Source organism: Poecile atricapillus, chromosome 1 (genome assembly GCF_030490865.1).
Source record: "Poecile atricapillus isolate bPoeAtr1 chromosome 1, bPoeAtr1.hap1, whole genome shotgun sequence".
Classification (NCBI taxonomy): Eukaryota; Metazoa; Chordata; class Aves; order Passeriformes; family Paridae; genus Poecile; species Poecile atricapillus.
Genome location: NC_081249.1, coordinates 132,178,344 through 132,196,885, shown reverse-complemented (window position 1 = coordinate 132,196,885; position 18,542 = coordinate 132,178,344). Strand labels below are relative to the sequence as shown.

At 38.6% G+C, this 18,542-nt stretch overlaps 1 protein-coding gene across 3 annotated transcripts in view; it reads left to right on the top strand.

Moving 5' to 3' along the window:
- The window catches only part of ABCC8 (ATP binding cassette subfamily C member 8), a 74,160-nt gene that overhangs the window by 14,933 nt on the left and 40,685 nt on the right, over window positions 1–18,542 (top strand). For all 3 annotated transcript variants that reach the window (XM_058829895.1, XM_058829906.1, XM_058829916.1), the window contains exons 7-12: window positions 2,228–2,392; window positions 4,282–4,437; window positions 10,576–10,710; window positions 11,693–11,855; window positions 15,532–15,572; window positions 15,868–16,013. In XM_058829895.1, coding sequence (XP_058685878.1) covers window positions 2,228–2,392; window positions 4,282–4,437; window positions 10,576–10,710; window positions 11,693–11,855; window positions 15,532–15,572; window positions 15,868–16,013 — 806 coding nt within the window. The remainder of the gene's footprint in view (window positions 1–2,227; window positions 2,393–4,281; window positions 4,438–10,575; window positions 10,711–11,692; window positions 11,856–15,531; window positions 15,573–15,867; window positions 16,014–18,542) is intronic.

The window sequence follows — 18,542 nt, the reverse complement described above, 5'->3', positions numbered from 1 at the left end:
CGTTAGGATTAGCAGTTCCAGTATTAGGAGTAGCTGCTGACATAACACATGCAGAGATGCAGCAAATTCATTATTTAAAAAGCTGTAGAAGTCACAGGGCCCAGTATTGACATTAAGATTGTGTGAGTCTAGAGTCTATGCATTTAAATATCAACTTTTTGCTCAACCTTTTACTTGTTAGAGCAATTTTTAAGAATTGGTGTTACCCTGAGGTTGTCAGGAAGGTGGGACACTGGATATTCCCAAAGCTATTTCTGAAAATAAAACCTCTAATTATTTCCATCAACTTCTTGAATAAGGTTATTTGCCTTATATGTGAAAGGTTCAGGAAGTGTTCAGGTATTTCTGTGTTTCCTACAGGCTGATGTGTGTAGGCACCTATTGTAGCTTAAACACAGGTATGCTCAGTAAGCCATAATGGCCTCATAATGCCTCTGAAACTTGGCAAACATCTTGGTGCTATCATCAAGTGTGTGCTCTTTATGTTTATGTTTGTCCTCTTTTTCCCTCAAGGGAGTATTAAAAGAAAGGATGAGAATATTCATCTCACTTTCCCTCCTTGTGTATTATATAATGTTTTGATGGGAATGAGTGCTGCACCAGAACCTCACTGCTAGACATGATTTGGCAAACATAGTTGTGGAAAACAAATGTATTCTTTTACATACAGTAAAAAATAGTATTATCTGCAGAGATGAGCAGTACTGGCCAGATGTGCATGGAGGACAGCACTGAAAACTTGAACTTGTAAGACTGTAAATAATCTGGGAGAGAAACTCATTTTTATTTTACTATAGACCATTTGTAGTATAAAATGCTGCTGTAGCCTATTTGAATTGCTATGGGATAAGTAATAAATTAGGGCTTTAAAATCCCTTTAGGGTGCAATAGGTAAAAGCGGTTAAATTTCTCTGTATCTGAACTATAATTGCTGACATGTACTGCAATTGTTCAGAGTTTTGCACTTAATGCAGATTTTAAAATCCTCCTTCTTTTACATTCCTTGTGACCTCTGCTCCTATTTTCTCCTTTGCTTTATCTCTGGCACTGATTGGGTGTTTTTTTGGTTCATTTGGCCTCTTATTTTTTCCTGGGCTGATTTTCTTGTCTCAGTGATTTGAATTGGCTCAGGAAGAAATCCAGTTAGCTCCCCAGCTAGCACACGTTAAGCAACAGAAGCGTGCAGGTTGGAGCAACCTGGGTATAAATAAGAGCAGGGAGAAGTTTGTTCCTTTTCCAGCTAGCTCAGCCAAAAGAACAGCCTTAAAAACTAAATTTTGCCTATTCATGAACTTGGCATATGGGGTTTTTAATGACGTTAACTGCAAGGTGCAGATCAGATCTAATAAAATGTACAGACATTGAGAGTTTGTGAAATATAGCTGATTAAGTGTTATAGCAGTTGTGAAAACTTCAACAGCAAAGAAACTATGTAGGCAAGAAAAAATGTGCTGAACAAGGGATACAGCAAGAGTGTAAATGGCAAGAATCTCTCTGAAAGTGAACAGAAAGAGTCCTCTTGCTAATTGTGCCTTTAATGGAAGCACAATCCAGCAATCAAAGTTTTGAAGGAGCCAAAAGGAGAAAGAGGAAGATGGAGACATTTTAATTACAGAATTAAGGTTTCCCATGGTGAGACAACTTCTCAACTTGTGGCACCAGAGGTGTCAGCTTGTTAAGTATAATATGAAATAAATGCACTGTTTTCCCAATGAGCTGTAGACATGCTTCAAAATGCACTTTGGTGACCTCTTGAGCTTGCTACAAGGTAATGACCATATGTAAAAATGAACAAGATGCTGCAGGTCAAAATAATTTGCATGGTTCTGGGAGTTTTGGGGTTTTTTAAAGTTCTGAAGGTCATTTTTAGTGTTTGGTAACCTGAGGTGTTAAAATAATGTGAGTAATTTTTCCCAAAGGATGTTAACTATTCCCTTCTGATGATGGGCAGTGCACATCTTTTAATAAATGACCATATGGAGTTATTCAGTGTCCTAGAGTTTTGGAAGGATAATAGAAATCCTATAAATGTCGTTTTGCTTTTATGTGAAGCTTACTGAGTTGGCATGTTAGGAGACTGTTTCTTTGAAGAGATAAACTGGAATTTCAGACAAGGTTGGGAGCACCTTCAAAGTAATAAACTGTGATTATCTCTGCTCATTAATTATGAAAAACAGGGCGTTAAATTACCATTGCACCTGATTTTTAACTTTCTTTCTCTTTATAGACTAAAATTCTTGGTGTTTTCTTCATTTCGTCGCAAGAGTTCCTGTCCAATGCTTATGTTTTGGCTGTACTCTTATTTTTTGCCCTTCTACTGCAGAGGACATTTCTGCAAGCATCATACTATGTTGCTATTGAAACAGGAATCAACTTGAGAGGTGCAATACAGGTACCCAATATATTACTAATTAACCTTTTCACGCCCTCCTAAGCATTAATTGTAAATATAAGTTATATAGTTGTTACATTCTGAGATGCTTCTCTTGAAGTGAAATGTATTGAATGTACCATTGCTGTTAGAAATTGTTAACCCTGAGTTCTGTTTCCTTTGCATCTTATTTTGATGGTTTTATATAAAAGTTTATTTTTAATGTCCAATGCTGTATGTCTTCTTACCTTGGAGTAAAAATGTGATGACGGTACAACTGAATGTAACTTTTGAAGTAGTTTAGGTGTGAACTGCACCTGTCCCATCTCAATGGCATTTTTTGGTAATGTCACATCCCATGCAAATTAAACATCTTGAAAATGTATTGTAAATATATTTTGGACAGAAGGATAGGTTGTATTCCCAATGCATGGAGTAGTGTTTGATTCCATGGGTCATGCCACAAAATCTGACAGACACAGTGGAATCTGTAAGCACTGAGCATAAGTCAGATTGCAAAAATGGGGTCTGTAATCGTTGTATAACTGACAATTACAGATCAAAGTTTGATGTAGCATGCAAAGCTCTGTGCCTGGAAATGAGAGGATTTGGTGTAAGATTACAGTGTGGGATTGCCAGAGGCACTGACTGAAACCTACCCTGTGACAGCATGAAAGCCAGGCTTAGTGTAACCTATAAGTTACACTATTTATCCCGTGAGCTGCATGGCTCCTGTGGGGAGTCTCCGTGATGGATGGATGCTTTCAATAGCAGCCTAATTGTTTAATTCTCTTTTGATCTTACACTTGGAAGCACTTGTCAGCTGACAGACTTCTGGATTTCATCCATTGGTTTTGCCTGACTAGAGTGAAGTAGAAAAATTCTACAGGAAGAAAAAATTGACCCAAAAGTATGGGAAAAAAACTCCAATCATAACATGGATTGAATGGAAGAGTTGCAAATGACTGAAAAATACAAGGACCAAAGTACAAAAGGGGAATAGTTGGACAATAGTGCTAAATAAATTTTGTTTAAGAAAAGCTTTGTATTTGCTGCTCTGGATATAAGAGGTCCAGATAACACCAGTTGGGCTATTCAAATTGGAAAATTCTAAGTCAGCACTCTAAGCAGCAGATCACTGTTAATGGCAGTCTCTGTGCCAGTATTTTTTTACTTTTTTCTATGTTTTTTTTTTTCTTTAAATCTTTACTCTCTTCCTGTGTAAATCTGCCACTGTTCAGTGTGTCCTGTCTGATTTTTACCAAACTATCCAGTAAAAGTATTCTTTTGTTACTCTCTACTAAGTTATTTTATACCTGGTGCCTGATTCTGCACTGAGGCAACTGCTTAATTCAGTACAGAATTGTACCTGTGACATTTGCTGTCTGTGAATTAACCTCTGTAATGGGACTGGGTTCTCTAAGCAAAATGTAGCAATGTTGTCAGCCAGGAACATTGTTCTGAGGTGGATGGGACCTGAATCAGTTGCCAGAGAAAAATAACAAGGATTATAATACATTGAGGATTATTTATTTTATCTAATAATATCTTAGTGTTAAGTGTTAGTTACAGGAAGGGTTCTCTGTGAAGATGCTGGATGTATAAATCATAGCTGCTAATGTGCTTCTTGGGCATTTTTGGCCATAAAGGTTTCATTCTCTTATTGATGCACAGGGCTGCGAAAAGAGAATACTTAGACAACCACGATGCAGGTAACAGCCCTGTGTTTTTTATTGGTGAAGAATAGTAGCTTTAAATTTTATGAAGTAACATAAAAGGCCAAACTTTATTCTCTTCACTCAAGTTATTGGAAATATTGTTTTCCCTCAGCATGTTGGGCCTGAAGTTTAGATGGACCTAGAAGTCTAATTTTATTTCTGTATGCTAGTACCTTTTGATCTCTCTTCCAGACAAAAATATACAATAAAATTATGCAGCTTTCAACTTCTAACATGTCTATGGGGGAGATGACAGCAGGCCAGATCTGTAACCTGGTTGCCATAGACACAAATCAGCTGATGTGGTTCTTCTTCCTCTGCCCTAACCTCTGGGCTATGCCTGTACAGGTAAGGTGATTGAACGTGCTTTTGTTCTTAATGCATGTCAGTCTATGGTGGTTCAATGCATGGGAGTTTTATGAAAGCAGGGATATTAAAGAAGTTAAAGAATAACTTGAAATAAAATTTCAAGCTATTAACATTTAGAAACGTTGCCTATAATGGATTCCACGTCTGTGACTGGACTTTAGGTGTTTATGATTGTATTACTATCTTGGCTGCTGCCAAAAATTGTTTGCATTTGTAACAAGAATTTATAGGGTGCAGCAGGAATTGCAGTGCATTCGTTTAGTACATCAAGGAAGTTAACTGGAAGATATTGCAATCATTTGTCTTTTGAATCCCAGCAGAAGCAAGAGAAGTAACATAAATATGATTATGTAGAGATGATCCTTTGGACATCCCTTGAAACTACTGCTGGTTTTTGGATCACAAATCCACCGTTTGTCATTGTTTTGGTTTGGGTTGTTTGGTTTGGTTTTGTGAGTTTGTTTGTTTGTTTTTGTTTTGTGAGGTTTTTTGGTTGGTTGGTTGGTTTTTTTGTTTTTGTTATAACATATTTCTTACACAAAATTGTTCTGCTGGTTTATCCTTTGGTATCTTTGGCCTTCTGTATCTAAATACCAATCTGATCCCTTCAGTCTCCTTTCCCATTTGGATCACCCTATGCTTCTATTTAAGAATTTTCTGAAAAAACTGACAGTAAAGCATGAAGTTTCATCTGATACTCAGTACCCTGCAAGTCTTTCTGCTTTCTTCCATCTACTTGGTGCATTTTTTGTTGGGTGTGCTTCAGTGCTAGCATTAAATATAAAGAGAAGAGGCAGTAGAGTTTAAATTCACTTACTGGTGAATTTGATATTTTTTAGATGTATGTCTTGGTTTAGGGCAAATTTGGCAGAAGACCTCCAGTGGGACTCCCCCCGGGAAGCAAACTCACGTGGCCTTTTTTTTCTACCCCCCAACCGGTTCGGGAAGAGATTTTTCTGAGAGAAGTGGAAAAAACTTGTTTATTTCACAGGCACAGCACTACTCAGCACAAAAATGAACGGTATCAAATTACAAAACTTCTCGCCGTTCAGAAGAGATGACAAACTTCAGAGGGTCTCTTTCCTGTGGGTGTTTGCTCTGTTATCAGTCCCTCTGGCGCTGGAAAATGCCGCTGCCCAGGCTGGGCTCCCGGTAGTCCACGGGTGCAAGCTCCCGGTGCTCCCCCGAGTCCCCAGTCCAAAGCTGGTTCGATTTGTTTCAGAAAAAGGGAAAGAAAACAGTCCAGGAAGACCTCTCTGCTCCGGCTAGTTGGAAAGCCAAGGCGATCTGTGTCTTGTTGTCTGTCTGTGCTGTAGTCAAAACTCCCGATGTGGGGGGGGGGGAGCAGCAAGTACAGTCTCTGATAACAGACTCGGTGCTTCTTTTCCACTCACTTTTACTCTTAGATGAAATTTTAAGAATACAAAACCTGTGTCTGGGTTAGGTGGACAAATGGGGATACAATTTAACATCATAATCAACTCAGGACAATGTATAATTTAGTTTCAAGAACATGATGAATACTTCATTGTGTTCATGTCACAAAGGTAGTTTGGTTCCAGCACCACACAGAGGCTGATTTCACTGGTGTGTAAGTCAGAAACCCCCAAGTAATCTACCCAACAGCTCTGCATTTTGGGTTGCTTGCCCTTGTCTAAAAATTAAATGGTTTTCATGAGACTGTATATAGAGTGCAACTGGCAGATCGTATTTCCAGGCAGTTTATAATGTGGTTTTAAGGGTGTTGCTTAGGAGTGCTGATGTGTCTATCAGCATCTTATTCTAGTGATTTTCTTCTGTAAGATGTTAAGCATATAAGAAAATTACACTGAAAAGTTGGGAATGGGGAAGAAAAGTTAGCCATTCAGATAATTGGGTAAACTGTATGAATGTCTTTCAAAGAGTGAGGTCCTAGACTGCTGGCCATCAGGATTTTTTCTGACAATAAACATATTTACTAAAATTGAGTGGATTTTGTAATTGTTCCTGTTCAGTACAAGGGGTTTTTGTCAAGCTGCTACAGAGCAGATGAGCAACTCCTCTTCAAATCATCTGATCATGTGATAAACCAAATTAACTTCTCAAGTGTGGGGGGGGGGGGGGGGGGGGGAAAGGCCTGATTTAGCTATTTGCCCTGAGGTTTTTTCCCCTCAGTGAGGAAAATACTTGCGGGGGGGAGGGGGGTGGCAGGGGGAAGTGCAGGTCCTTTTTTATTGTCAGTTACAGTGAGTCTTTGAATTGGTCTTGTATCCTCTTGTGTAGTCTCAGTCTTGGGGAATATTCGTTCTCTGAAAAACCAGTGTCTTCCTGAAATACCCTGAATCTTCACACTTTTGCCACATGTTTGAAAGCTGCTGTGTTACCACAGATTTTTTAGTATCTGTGGTAGTGGGGGTAGATTGCTTCTGAGACTGCAGTAGGACATGGAGGAAGAAGTAATCTGTCTGAATCTCTGATAAAACTCTTGTTAGCTCCATGAAACTTGTGCAAAGCCTCAGATCAGGGTAGTGAGCATATTAAGGTGTAAACAATCAGTTACGTACTGGTGGCTTCTTTTAACTGTGATTTCTACATGTGTGAGATGTATAAAAACATACCTGTTAAAATATTAAGATTTAAGGTGATTGTGGCTGTATTTAGGTCACAGTGTGGCTGCTTTCACACAGTATAAGTGCATTATTCTATTCCAGTGGAGTTACTCCTGCAGAAGAGGTATGGACTGGTTTTTCTGATCTGCTCTAGAGGAACTTATATGGCAGTTTAAAACATTTTGCTTTCTCAAATTAAGGGAGCGTGATGGATATAGCAGTTATCATCTAGAAGTTTTCAGAAAGCAACTTGACTTATTTTTTGGCATGGTTTCCCTAAAATTATGGGTGGGGGAGGAAAAATGGGAACCAGATTATTTTAAAGTAGGGGTGGAAATTATCAAGGAATATGTCCTAATATTGATGTCTAATTGAAAAAGAGAAGATAATTACAGTGAAAATAAATTAAGAGGAAATATCATATTATATATGGTTACATATTGGCAGTTTGTTGGTAATAATTTGGATATCAGAGTATTTTCATTCCTTTTATGGGAAGCACAATTAGAAGTCAGTGATTCTAGACTGCTAAAATGATAGTGCTGAAAAGCTATGGAGCATTAAGAAGAGTCCACCCACTTAATGATAGTGTCTAGGGTATCAGTTATTATAGACAAACTACCAATTTCATGTACACTTATTTTCTAAGACCTCTCTGGCAGCTCAGCATAGAGAGTGCTTTAGTGCAACAGAGAATTAATCCAATTCCATTGCATATTCTGTAACAACATTTTGCTCTAATGTGCCAGAAGTCACAGATTCATAGAGACTTCCTGACAGCCTGCAGAAAATACAATTAATTGCATTAAAATTCCCCCTGTGATGCTCCTTACCAGATGAGGACGATCAGTGCCGGAGCATGCTCCTGTTTTGTGGGTGGTGCGCTCCTTGCCAAAATCAGTGAGTCACACTGGTCACAAAGGCTTCTTCAAAACCTTGTTCCATAGCATTCATTCAGTACCTTGTTTTATGAGGCAGTGAAAACAATTACTGGCTGCTTGGAAGATGGCTAATACAACCTTGCACAAACTCCATTATTATTTTAAACAGATTTTTTTTATGGTTTTGTAGCTCTTAATCTAGCAATCAACATGTCAGCATCTGCTGTAGATTTTGTAATAGCCATTCATGACAAGTTAGTTTTCTATACAGTAGAGATAATTTGAGTCCCATCTTTGCTCTGGTTGGAGTCAATGGGAGCTTTATCATTGCCTTAAGTTACTGTTTGAAAGTTATTGAAATCCATGAGAAGAGGCCCAGGGATGCCAGCCAGTTGAAAGATGCCCTCAGTAGGTCTGGCGCAAACCCTGGGAGCAAAATGAGGCCTTATAAAGGCCTTCCCCCCATGTCTCCATTTTGTAAACACCCTTGTTTGATTTCATTGTGATTATTAAAAAATCCTGTGTTCTCATATCTCTGGCTCATTGGTAGGGATAGCTTACACTTATAATGAAAGGACATTTGTCTCTTTCAAAACTGCCCACAAAGCAGTTTCTGGCTGAAAGTATTTGCCATCCTCAATAAATAATTGAGACAAAACCAGAGCTATTGGTGAGCTTTTTGCTCCTGATATATATCTCTAGCAGAGAACAGCTTTGGGATTTTGATGAAAGAGAATCAGTGTTTCATTACACAGACTTGTTTTTTTTTTTTGATATGATTTTTGCCTTCTCAGGAAGAGTAATGAGAGCCATTCCATCTGCCAGATGCTGGCCCCCAGAGCTCAGATGTTATCTGTGTACTCTTTATTCTTGACTCTGTACTTTGTGATGTGATATAGAATTATGTTCAATAACATTTCAGCTCTTTTCAGATACAATTCTTCACTTTTTTTTTCACATACATGCTGAACATATGTCAAAAGTTTGCCTGTCTTATCACATTATAAAGATGAAAATGGGGTAATTTTTAACCTATTAGAAACATGGAGTTTTTATTGCAAAGACTGACCCTCTCGGTAGCTAGGATGAGGGTTGGAAAAGCAGCTGTGAGCTAGCAACTCCCTCAGGATCCAGCTGGGATAGCTTTCTCCTTGTCTATGGGAGAAGCTGATGCTCTCTTTTTAGAGCCAGGTGGCTCCACAATGTCCTTGACAATCAACCAGTAGTGAGGGAAAGCAAGAAAACAGGGAGTCAATATTCTGCAGTGGCTTCTCACTGTTCAGTGCTTTCCTGTGTTTTGAGTGCCCACAGCATCTGTGCATGATGAAGCAGTTGGGAGTGAAAACCTTGATTGGTAAAGACCAAGACCATTTTGTGTTAAGGAGGAGAGCTCTGACGGGGGTATCTGGCAGAGGCCTTGTGTGTTTTGTTTGGCTTCAGACGCTCATTAATTTCCTGACTTCAGGTGGAAGCAGATTGCTCAGCTACTCATCACTGATATATTTTTTTAATTTGCAATTTTACCTTGCCTCTTACTAGATTTGTAAGAGTCATATTTTCAAAGTCAATACTGTGGCTCATTGTGTTTTAGTACAGTTTAGCTGTAGAGAGGCATCAGAGGGTTCCTAAGGAAAAAAAAAAATCTTTTTTCTCTCTGTGCTTTAAATTGATGGAAATGAAGAAACTACAAACTCCTTTTTTTCATGTAAACAGACAGTTCATATAAATGTGTGGAAATAGGTATATGACCATAGAGCTTTGAAATTATGTGAGACTTTCTGTGAAGGTTATGAGAGTGTACAAACATAGCAAGAGTAGTAGACAACACTTTAAGGAAATATCCAATTATTTAGATTTTTTAATTAAGGGAAGTGATGTATGAAATTAACTTTCTATCCCTGTGTCTTCTGAGTGATTTATTAACTTACAGTTTTAAATACTTAGATTGTCAATGTTGCAGATTGTTCAGGAGTCAGTCATTACAATACTGATAATTAACTTTGGTAGCTTGTATATATTGTTTGTGTTTATTGAGCTGCTTACTGTAAACCATCTCCATCCAGACTGTGGCTTTCTCTCCAGATTCTTACTTATCAAAAGAGAAAGCTTCCCCCCCCCCCCACTGTTTCTCTAACAGCTTTTTTTTTTTTTTTTACTTTTTTTTTTTCAAAAGTAGTTGTCTCTGGCACTGTAGATCCTTAAAACAGGTCCAGTTTATGTCAGAGATTATCTGAGGTGAGTGTTCTCAGTGGTATAATGTGTTATTTGGAAGTATTTTTCAATTAAATTTTATTTAAAGTTGTTTTTCTAAAATTCATTTATTTGTAAATAAAGTTCTTTTAAATAGTTTTGAGAGTTAAATTATAGAAGATACACAAACCTGTAAAACTTTCTTTCACTGTGTGTAATGGGGAGAAATACAGAAACAGAAATACAGAGAATTCCCAGGCTGAGGAGGAGCGTCTGGTCTCTGAGAGAAGCCCTGACTGATCGCGTTGGCTGTGCCAGCAGTGCTGAACTTGGGACATTTGGGTGGCAGCTGCTGTTGGTTGAACATTGTCCCTTACCCTGAAATTGGTCTTTGTGCTGAATATCCCAAGTGAAGCCAGGAGCCAGGACCTTTCCCTCACCCTTTTTTATCCCAACAGATAGTTGTAGGAGTTCTTCTGCTCTACTACCTTCTTGGGATCAGTGCCTTAATTGGAGCAGCAGTAATCATAGTCCTTGCACCTGTCCAGTACTTTGTAGCAACAAAACTCTCACAGGCCCAGCGAAGCACGTTGGTAAGTGTCTTCCAACTCATTTGTGATATAAATATCATATCTGGTAATTATGCATTGGTTGGAATTAAAAAGCGAACCGTGAATGTTGACCCAGAATTGCTTCTCAAACATTTCACAGTGTTGAAGCATGCCACATTCAAGAATGTGAGATTGTGAGTGTAAGCAGTAAATACATTTTTTGGGGGGGTTTATGTTTTTTCAGCAAGTATGGTTACCTAAGAGAAAAAAAAAAACTCAAAAACCTTCTAACTTACAAATCTAGATGATCAGTAGACATTGACTAAAGTAGCGTTGGGCAGTGCACAAATAAGTGAGTTGTGCAGGGCAAGCTGTCCAAGGGGAAAGAAAGTATGAATGCTGCATCCAAACCCAGATCCCAGATGTGGAAATCTATCAAATGGATTTATTTAAACAAACTCTATGCAGTCCTAACTCCCACAGTGTGTGCCTCAGCTGGGGAGCTTAGGGGTCTGCTAAGTCACAAGCTGTTCCTTGATCCCTCACTTGGCTTGTCTATAATTTGAATCACCTGCATCACTGCTGAAAACATTACCTTGCTTCATTGGCATTCTCATGCCCAGCTGCTCTGAACCTTATTCCCCTTTTCAGCAACTGTTGCGCTGCCAAGGAAGCCACAGAAATTTGTAATGGAGCCAGAGCTTGCTGAAATCTCTTCCACCACAGATCATGGGTAGTAGTAATGAAAGTTATTTGTGCATCTTCCTGTGTATAGAGGAATTCCTTCCCATCAACAGTATGCACCCTTTCAGAAATGTGGACAGCATTCATTCTTGTATCCAATCATACAGTGATCATATAGTCAGTGTCACCTAGAAATTCCTGCAGATGGGAGAAGTGCTGTTTGTGATATAATGTCTGCAATGTGCAAATGGGCTGCTTATAATTTTTGTGTCATCCTTATGCTTAGGGAACCAGTGTTTTTATTGTACTCTTCAGGTAAATGTGTGTGTAAATGTTGCAGGAGTACTCCAACGAGAGACTGAAGAAAACAAATGAAATGCTTCGAGGCATTAAGCTCCTTAAACTCTATGCTTGGGAGCACATATTTCACAGCAGCGTGGAGGAAACCAGACAAAAAGAAATGACTAGCCTCAAGTCTTTTGCTCTTTATACCTCCATATCCAGTAAGTCTGTTCCTTCATTGTAATCCACTGCTCAGCTAAGTGCTACTGAATTATCAGCTACTAATGAGTTTACCATTTCCTGGTAGAGATAATTTCAATTGCTTTAGGCTCTGATCTGTACTTCTCACTTTCCATCTAGTCAGATCCTCCATTTAATTCTGTAGAACTTTGCTTGTATGGGAAACACGTCTAAAAGACAAAGTGAGTGCTTCAGAGAATTGACTTTTTCTGGACAAAAGCTTTCAAGGGACAAATGTTTCACAGACTATATTTAGACAGCAATATTCTCTTTTAGAACACAGCATCCAAGAGGAAGCTGATGTTGAAATTTATTTGTTGAGGGTTTTTCTGCATTCTGCACAATTCAGAGCATACAAATAATATGTGTCAGGCATTGTCTTTGAACTGAAGCTCCAACAGACAACAGTTACGTGTTCTTACTCAAAACTTGGATTTCTTGTTAAAATAAGTGATTCTTAAAACCATTTCTGTATCCTGGAAAGAAAAATAGGAGCATCCTGGCTATTTGATCATTCTGTATCCAGATTGTTTCCTCTCCTGTTATTGTTCAGACTGCTTTAAGACTTCGTTGTGCTTTTAAAAAGACTTACAGCAAATTGAAATCCATATTTGAGGAGATTATGTGCAATAGCTATATAACTGCTACATTTTAGAAATAATTAGTAAAATCAAACTGAAGAATATATAATCTGTGAGATATTAACAAAATGGAAAATTTTAGCAAGACGTTTTTGAGCGCTACTAGGTACCTGTACAAATATCTCCTGGGATAAGAAGGAAGCCTAGTTCTTATCATCTAGATAGTATATAGATAATGTACTCTAAGAGAAAGATCGTGATCCCACTGAATTTAACTGGCGTTAAATTGAAGTATTCATTGTCTTCTGAGACCAGAATTTCTCCCTGGTGATCCTTAAGTACTGTGAGCTTGGAGAGAAGTTTTTACTTTGACATAAAACAGAATTTAGCTGCAGGCTGCAAGACCAGAAACTCTGTCTTACACCCAGATCAACATACATGGGTTCCCTTTGTCTGCAGTGCTTCATGTGGCATTAAAATCTATTTATAGTCGGGGCCAAGGGTTCAGCTGTAGGGCTGTGAAGGCTTATGGAATTTTAATCCTCACAGATTCATTTGCAACAGCAAGGGAAAGGTGTATTCATCCCAGCGGTACTGATTATCCTGTGAAGCAATGACATAAGAATCTGTATTATTAGAAAAACTTTAAATATTTACTGATGCTCCTTGAAATATTCCAAATTTGCAGTTGCACTCTTATTTTGTATTCTGTGTGATATTTAGGTATGTGCAGGACACAGGAGATAACTTCTCAGCTTGGGGTAAAGCAGTGCAGCTTTATGTTGATGGTGCTTATAATTTTTGCTTATAAAGGTTCTTATTGTTACAGCCTAGGAGTTCCTTACACCTTCAGACTTTGGCAGAAATTACACTTACCTTTACAAACTTGCACTTTGTCAGACTAAAAACGGAATATAAATACAGGAGAAATTGCTCTTTTTTCTTACCTTAAGTATAATTATGAGAGGCATAATCAGTCCAAAACACATTAGCTAATATTGTAGTGAACACATGATTTAATTTCTTGAGGGGAAAAAAAAAATTACAAGGCAGTAGAGGACCACGGTTTTATGTGTTTGTGGTCTAGAGAAAGTCAGACACATGCTAGAACACTAAGAAAGCAAAAAAGAGATTTATATATCTATAGGTCTTTTAACAGAGTGTTGAATAGACTCTGAAATTATTTTCTATGTACAGATAGCTGTTAACAGAAATAAAGAATGTGGTTGGAGCTATTTTATTCATAAAAAATAGATTTGCATTGGATTGCAGAAAATATACCTACAAATTTCAGGACAGTGTTGGCTAGACTACAAGAAAATTCCATTTCAAAACCGCATGGAAATTGGATCTCATGTGCCTCACCCCTGTGCCAGGATCCAGACTAAATGTATACAGAATTATTCATGTGTACTAAAAGAGCTATTATAAAAACTACCTCTTCCTGTATTTTAATTAAATGACCCTACCGGAGTGAAAGTTGGGTGACATCTTTACAGGATTTAGTATACATTAAAACACAGGAAAGACAGAGAAAGAAAGGAGTGGTTTTCCTACTTCTATGATTTTTCACCTAATGTGTCAGAAGCAAAATAACTCTAGGCTTTCTCAGAGGAAAATTACAGTGGTTACTGTTACTAAAATATCCAGACCAACTGAACATTTTTCCCAGTTTTTAGTCCAACTTTTTCCAGTAACAAAGTCCTTTTGACTAAAATTAATTGAATGTAAAGTATTAGCTGCAAAATAGAGTTATTTTAGAAAACATTTTTTTTTGTTCTGGACGCTCGCATAATTGGGAAAAAAAAATTAAAGAAGGAAAGCAACCCCCAGATTCCAATGGCTTATATTTGTTTGGTTGAAGGAAGTTTGAAGTCCTTGTATGTACTGGTGATCTCACATATTAGCAGAATTGAGATCAGCTTCTTGGGAAGCCCACCAGGTAGTTTAGATGTCTTAACTGCAGCAAGCTTTGCCAACTCTACAGGATATTTATTCCATCCAGCTTCCTATTTAACAGGTATGATCTTGTACTGTGGTCAGGAGTAGCGTAGGATCCATCTCTGAGAAGCTGATTGGCTTTGCTAGGTTCTCTCACCAGATTCATCCCTAAAAGCAAACCCATGTACTGCAGCAGTCTCAAAGGCACATTGCAAAGGCAAAGATTTAAGGGCATTCAGAAGGACAGAGTTGCAGGCAGCAATTTCTTTACAGTTTCTGTGCTGTAGGTACAGCAAGACTACTACAAGGTAGTTTGTAACTACCTTGAGTTGATACAAAGTATGAAAACTGGTCAGGAAGTAGAACCATTAAAGAGATATTAGAGTCTGCTTTGTGTTCCAACACAAAAAGAACATTTTTCTCAGAAAAATATGTTGGTTTTTTTTTCTGGGGGCGAGGTGTAAAGATGCACTTCTAGACTTTAATACATGTAAGTCTTTCAAAGCCTAAGCTTTTATTTTGCGATTACACACACTAACATACTTGTATTTTCAAATTCTCCTCTCTGACAAGTAATTAGAGCTACATGCAGTAACTCCACTACTTTATATAAGCATGAGTACAGAATTTATGAATATGTTTGAAGATTCATTAAATGTCATCCAAACATAGGCAAAATAAATATCTGACACTATATAGAGTTCTTCAGGGGTTTATGGTAAGAAATGGATGGCCAGTCAACCAGAGGAGTCTAACAGTGACACTTTGGATGAACTGGGGAGAGCTTTTACTGTTTGCTATATCTGGGAGAATAAAAGGACAGAGACAATTTAAACACAAAAGAAGTGTCTAGCCTTTTTCTGTTACACCTGTACTGAGGCCTGAGTTCTATTTTAGCTAGCTCTAGAGTGTATATTCTTTATCTGTGTAGTTTATTTACATGAAATAAAGCTGAGTGAAGGTCAAAATGAAAAGGTGATGATTAAATAATATCCTCAGGTTGTGATAGAGGGGATGGACATGCCGGGTGAGAGTGTAGAAAACCCCATTGTAAAACAGTGCTAGTAGTATTTGAGCATTTAGCATGTCAGAATGAAAATTGTTTCTAAATGTTCCTGCATGTTTTCCTTCACAGTCTTTATGAATGCAGCAATACCAATTGCAGCTGTACTCATAGTAAGTATGTACTTTTCTAAATAGTGTTAATTATGAGTGCATTTTCAAGTATAAGGGTTGTGGAGTTGGGGAAGGAGGAGAGCAGGATGCAAACCTGCTACACATTTGCAGTTCCTCTGGGAGAGAATGGAAAATGCACGCTTGCCTTCTGGGACCAGAAGCAGCCCAGAGCATGAATCCCTCAAACTGTTAGGAGAGTATGAATAAGATTCTGTAAACTAAATTCTTATGAAATATGAAGTCTGTTTCCTTCTTTATGGCAAAGCACTGACGGTGATGTTTGTCTCTTTTGTAGACATTTGTTGTCCATGCTCATCTGACAAGAAAGGCTGACTTCTCCCCATCAGTGGCATTTGCCTCCCTCTCCCTGTTTCATATCCTTGTGTCTCCATTATTCCTGCTCTCAAGTGTGGTTAGATCCACTGTCAAAGCATTAGTAAGGTGAGAACAGTAAAATTAATATCTACCACCTACCCAGTTTCTGAAAATGTGTCCATTGCTCATTTTACAATTTCAAGTTTAGGAATAGCATGGCGATTATTTATCTGTTCTTGTAAACTGCTCCCCAACTTTTTTACCCTCCATCAAGCATGTAGAAGGGTAAAAGGTAATCACAGAAGGGCATGTGTTACAGCGTGTATCTCTTGTTTTTCAGCTGCCTGTTGGGGCAGAGTTAGACTGAAACAAGCAAACAAAAAAAACCTTAAAAGTCACTTCTAAGAGTCACAGTAAGTTAATGACTAAATGTCTAATCCAGCCTTGATGAACTTTTTTACTTTCTGATGAACATCTTCGTTTGGGTGTTCAAAAGCTAACCAAATACGAACCACTGGAATTGCTGTTTCACTGGGGATTTTGAGTATCAACAGATTCTCAATGCTTTTTCATGTGCAGTGTAACTCTACCTGAGCAGAGTTTGGTCTTCCTTCTTTAATAGGAAAACTTTGACCTCCAACGAAGCTGTCTGACAAGCTTGTTTAAACTGTGGGACTGGATACCAGCCCTTGCGTAATTGCCTTTGTGTTGCTTTGGAGATGGGAGACTGCAGCAGGAGGCTAAGATTGCCTTCAGTGTTTGAAAATTCCCTGACAGTGCAAAGTCACAGCTGTGTCCTCTCTCCTAAGGAGTGTGAAATCTGAGAGCATCAGCAGCTGGCAGGAAATGTTTTGCAGCCATTGTGGTAGTCCCTAGAGCCATGGCAAATTGTCATGCAAAGATTACAGCCAGCAAAGTGTCTGGGAGTCCACACTGACACTGCCTATTACCAACAGGCATTTATTTTGGCTTGTCTAAGGATTTCTTTGCAAATTAATTGTGCTTGTTAATGCCACAGGAACAATTTGAGAGCAATTAGTATCAGCCAAATATTAATTGTTGCTAGCTGGGAGTTCTTCATGGGTTATTCTGGAGATATCTTCTTGTTGGCAGGCAGCTACCCTGCCATTTGTTGTGCAGACAAGAATCAAGCTCTGCAATGAAGCTGACATGATCCTTGCCTTCCTGGCTGTGTGTATCACCCAGGTAGTGTTCCAGAGTGCATTGCTCCATAGTGCTGGTGGTGCTGCTCTCTCTAGAGTACCTCAGCCTTCAGAGGAATATTTTGGAAGCATGTGCCAGATATTTTCAAGCTATGCAAAGATGTGCTTGCTTAAATAGTTTAGTAGATGTTAAAAAGCAGACAGTCAAGTTTGCACCTATTGAGCAGGGCTATTGTTTGCTTGCTGCAACTGTGTCCTACGGTTACATCTTCTTGCTAATAAGGTCAGGTAAAGGTGACCTAACTTGGCAAAGTTGTATTTCAGCTTTTTAGGCTGTGATCATCTAGCTGGTTTTAGCAAGTGTGCAAAACAGCTTCTAGAGTGACAGAAAAAGATGAAGTGGAGCAGAAGATGATCCAGCAGTGAAACCAGCATGTAAAGGATAGTATGAGAGTGTCACTGATTTTGCTTCTTAGACAATTGAAAAACCCTGCTCTGTTAGTATTGGCTACAGTCTTTGATGCCTGATGCTACCAAGGACAAGAATATAGATCAATAACCTTATCAGTATCTGTAATCATAAGACTTATGCCCAATTGCAAAGCATCCCCATGGATTGTCATTGATGCACTTAGAACCCCTGTATGATTGACAGATTTAAAGCTTCTGTTCCACATAGGACCCCTGAAAATTTTCCAAGTTATGGGCTTGGGTGTCTGCTTCTGAGAGGGGCAACTGTTCAAAGTCTTTAGGAAGATGACAAATTCTGATACCTCTTTGTATAGTGGTGTTCTGGGTATTTTTTAATATATGCAGCGTTTCTGCCACTGAAAATTAAAACTGAGAGGCCAATTGATGTATTTCTTCAGTGTGAATCTTCAGGGACAAAGGGTGCAGTGTAGAATTTTCAATCAGCAACTGTTAAGCAGCAAGAGTGGCATTATGTCTCTTACTGGGTTTAATATCAAACCATCTTTCCAGTCAGCTGTGCAAATAAGTCTTTTAATCAATATGTCCTTTCTGTGGCTTAAAAATAAGTTCCCCTGTGGAGATATTGGAATACTGGAATTGCGCTGTCAGCAAGAGCTCTGCAGAGAACGTCCTTTTTCTACTCTTAAAGAATTTTGAACAGTCTGGCATCCTGAAACAAGAGCTGTTGCCTCTAGCAAGATTTTTCTTACAGCTCTACTGTGTTTCTTCAGTAGATGCCTCAGGAGCAGTGACTCTAGAATTATGCAGAGCATTGGGCAGAGGTTTGCAGAGAGTAGAGACACCTGGGTTCACACCTAGAGAATAAAATCAAGTTGTTGGACAGCTTAATAGAGACATAGTCTTGCTTGGATATGCATGGTCTGAGGATGTTTGCTGTCTTCTGTTCCTACCCATCTAGGCCCTGGAGCAGATACATGGGGGACTTCGCTGTCTGCTCCTTCTGTCTTCAGAGCAATTTCTCAAATATCAGTGTCATTTTCATGCAGAGAATATAGGTGCA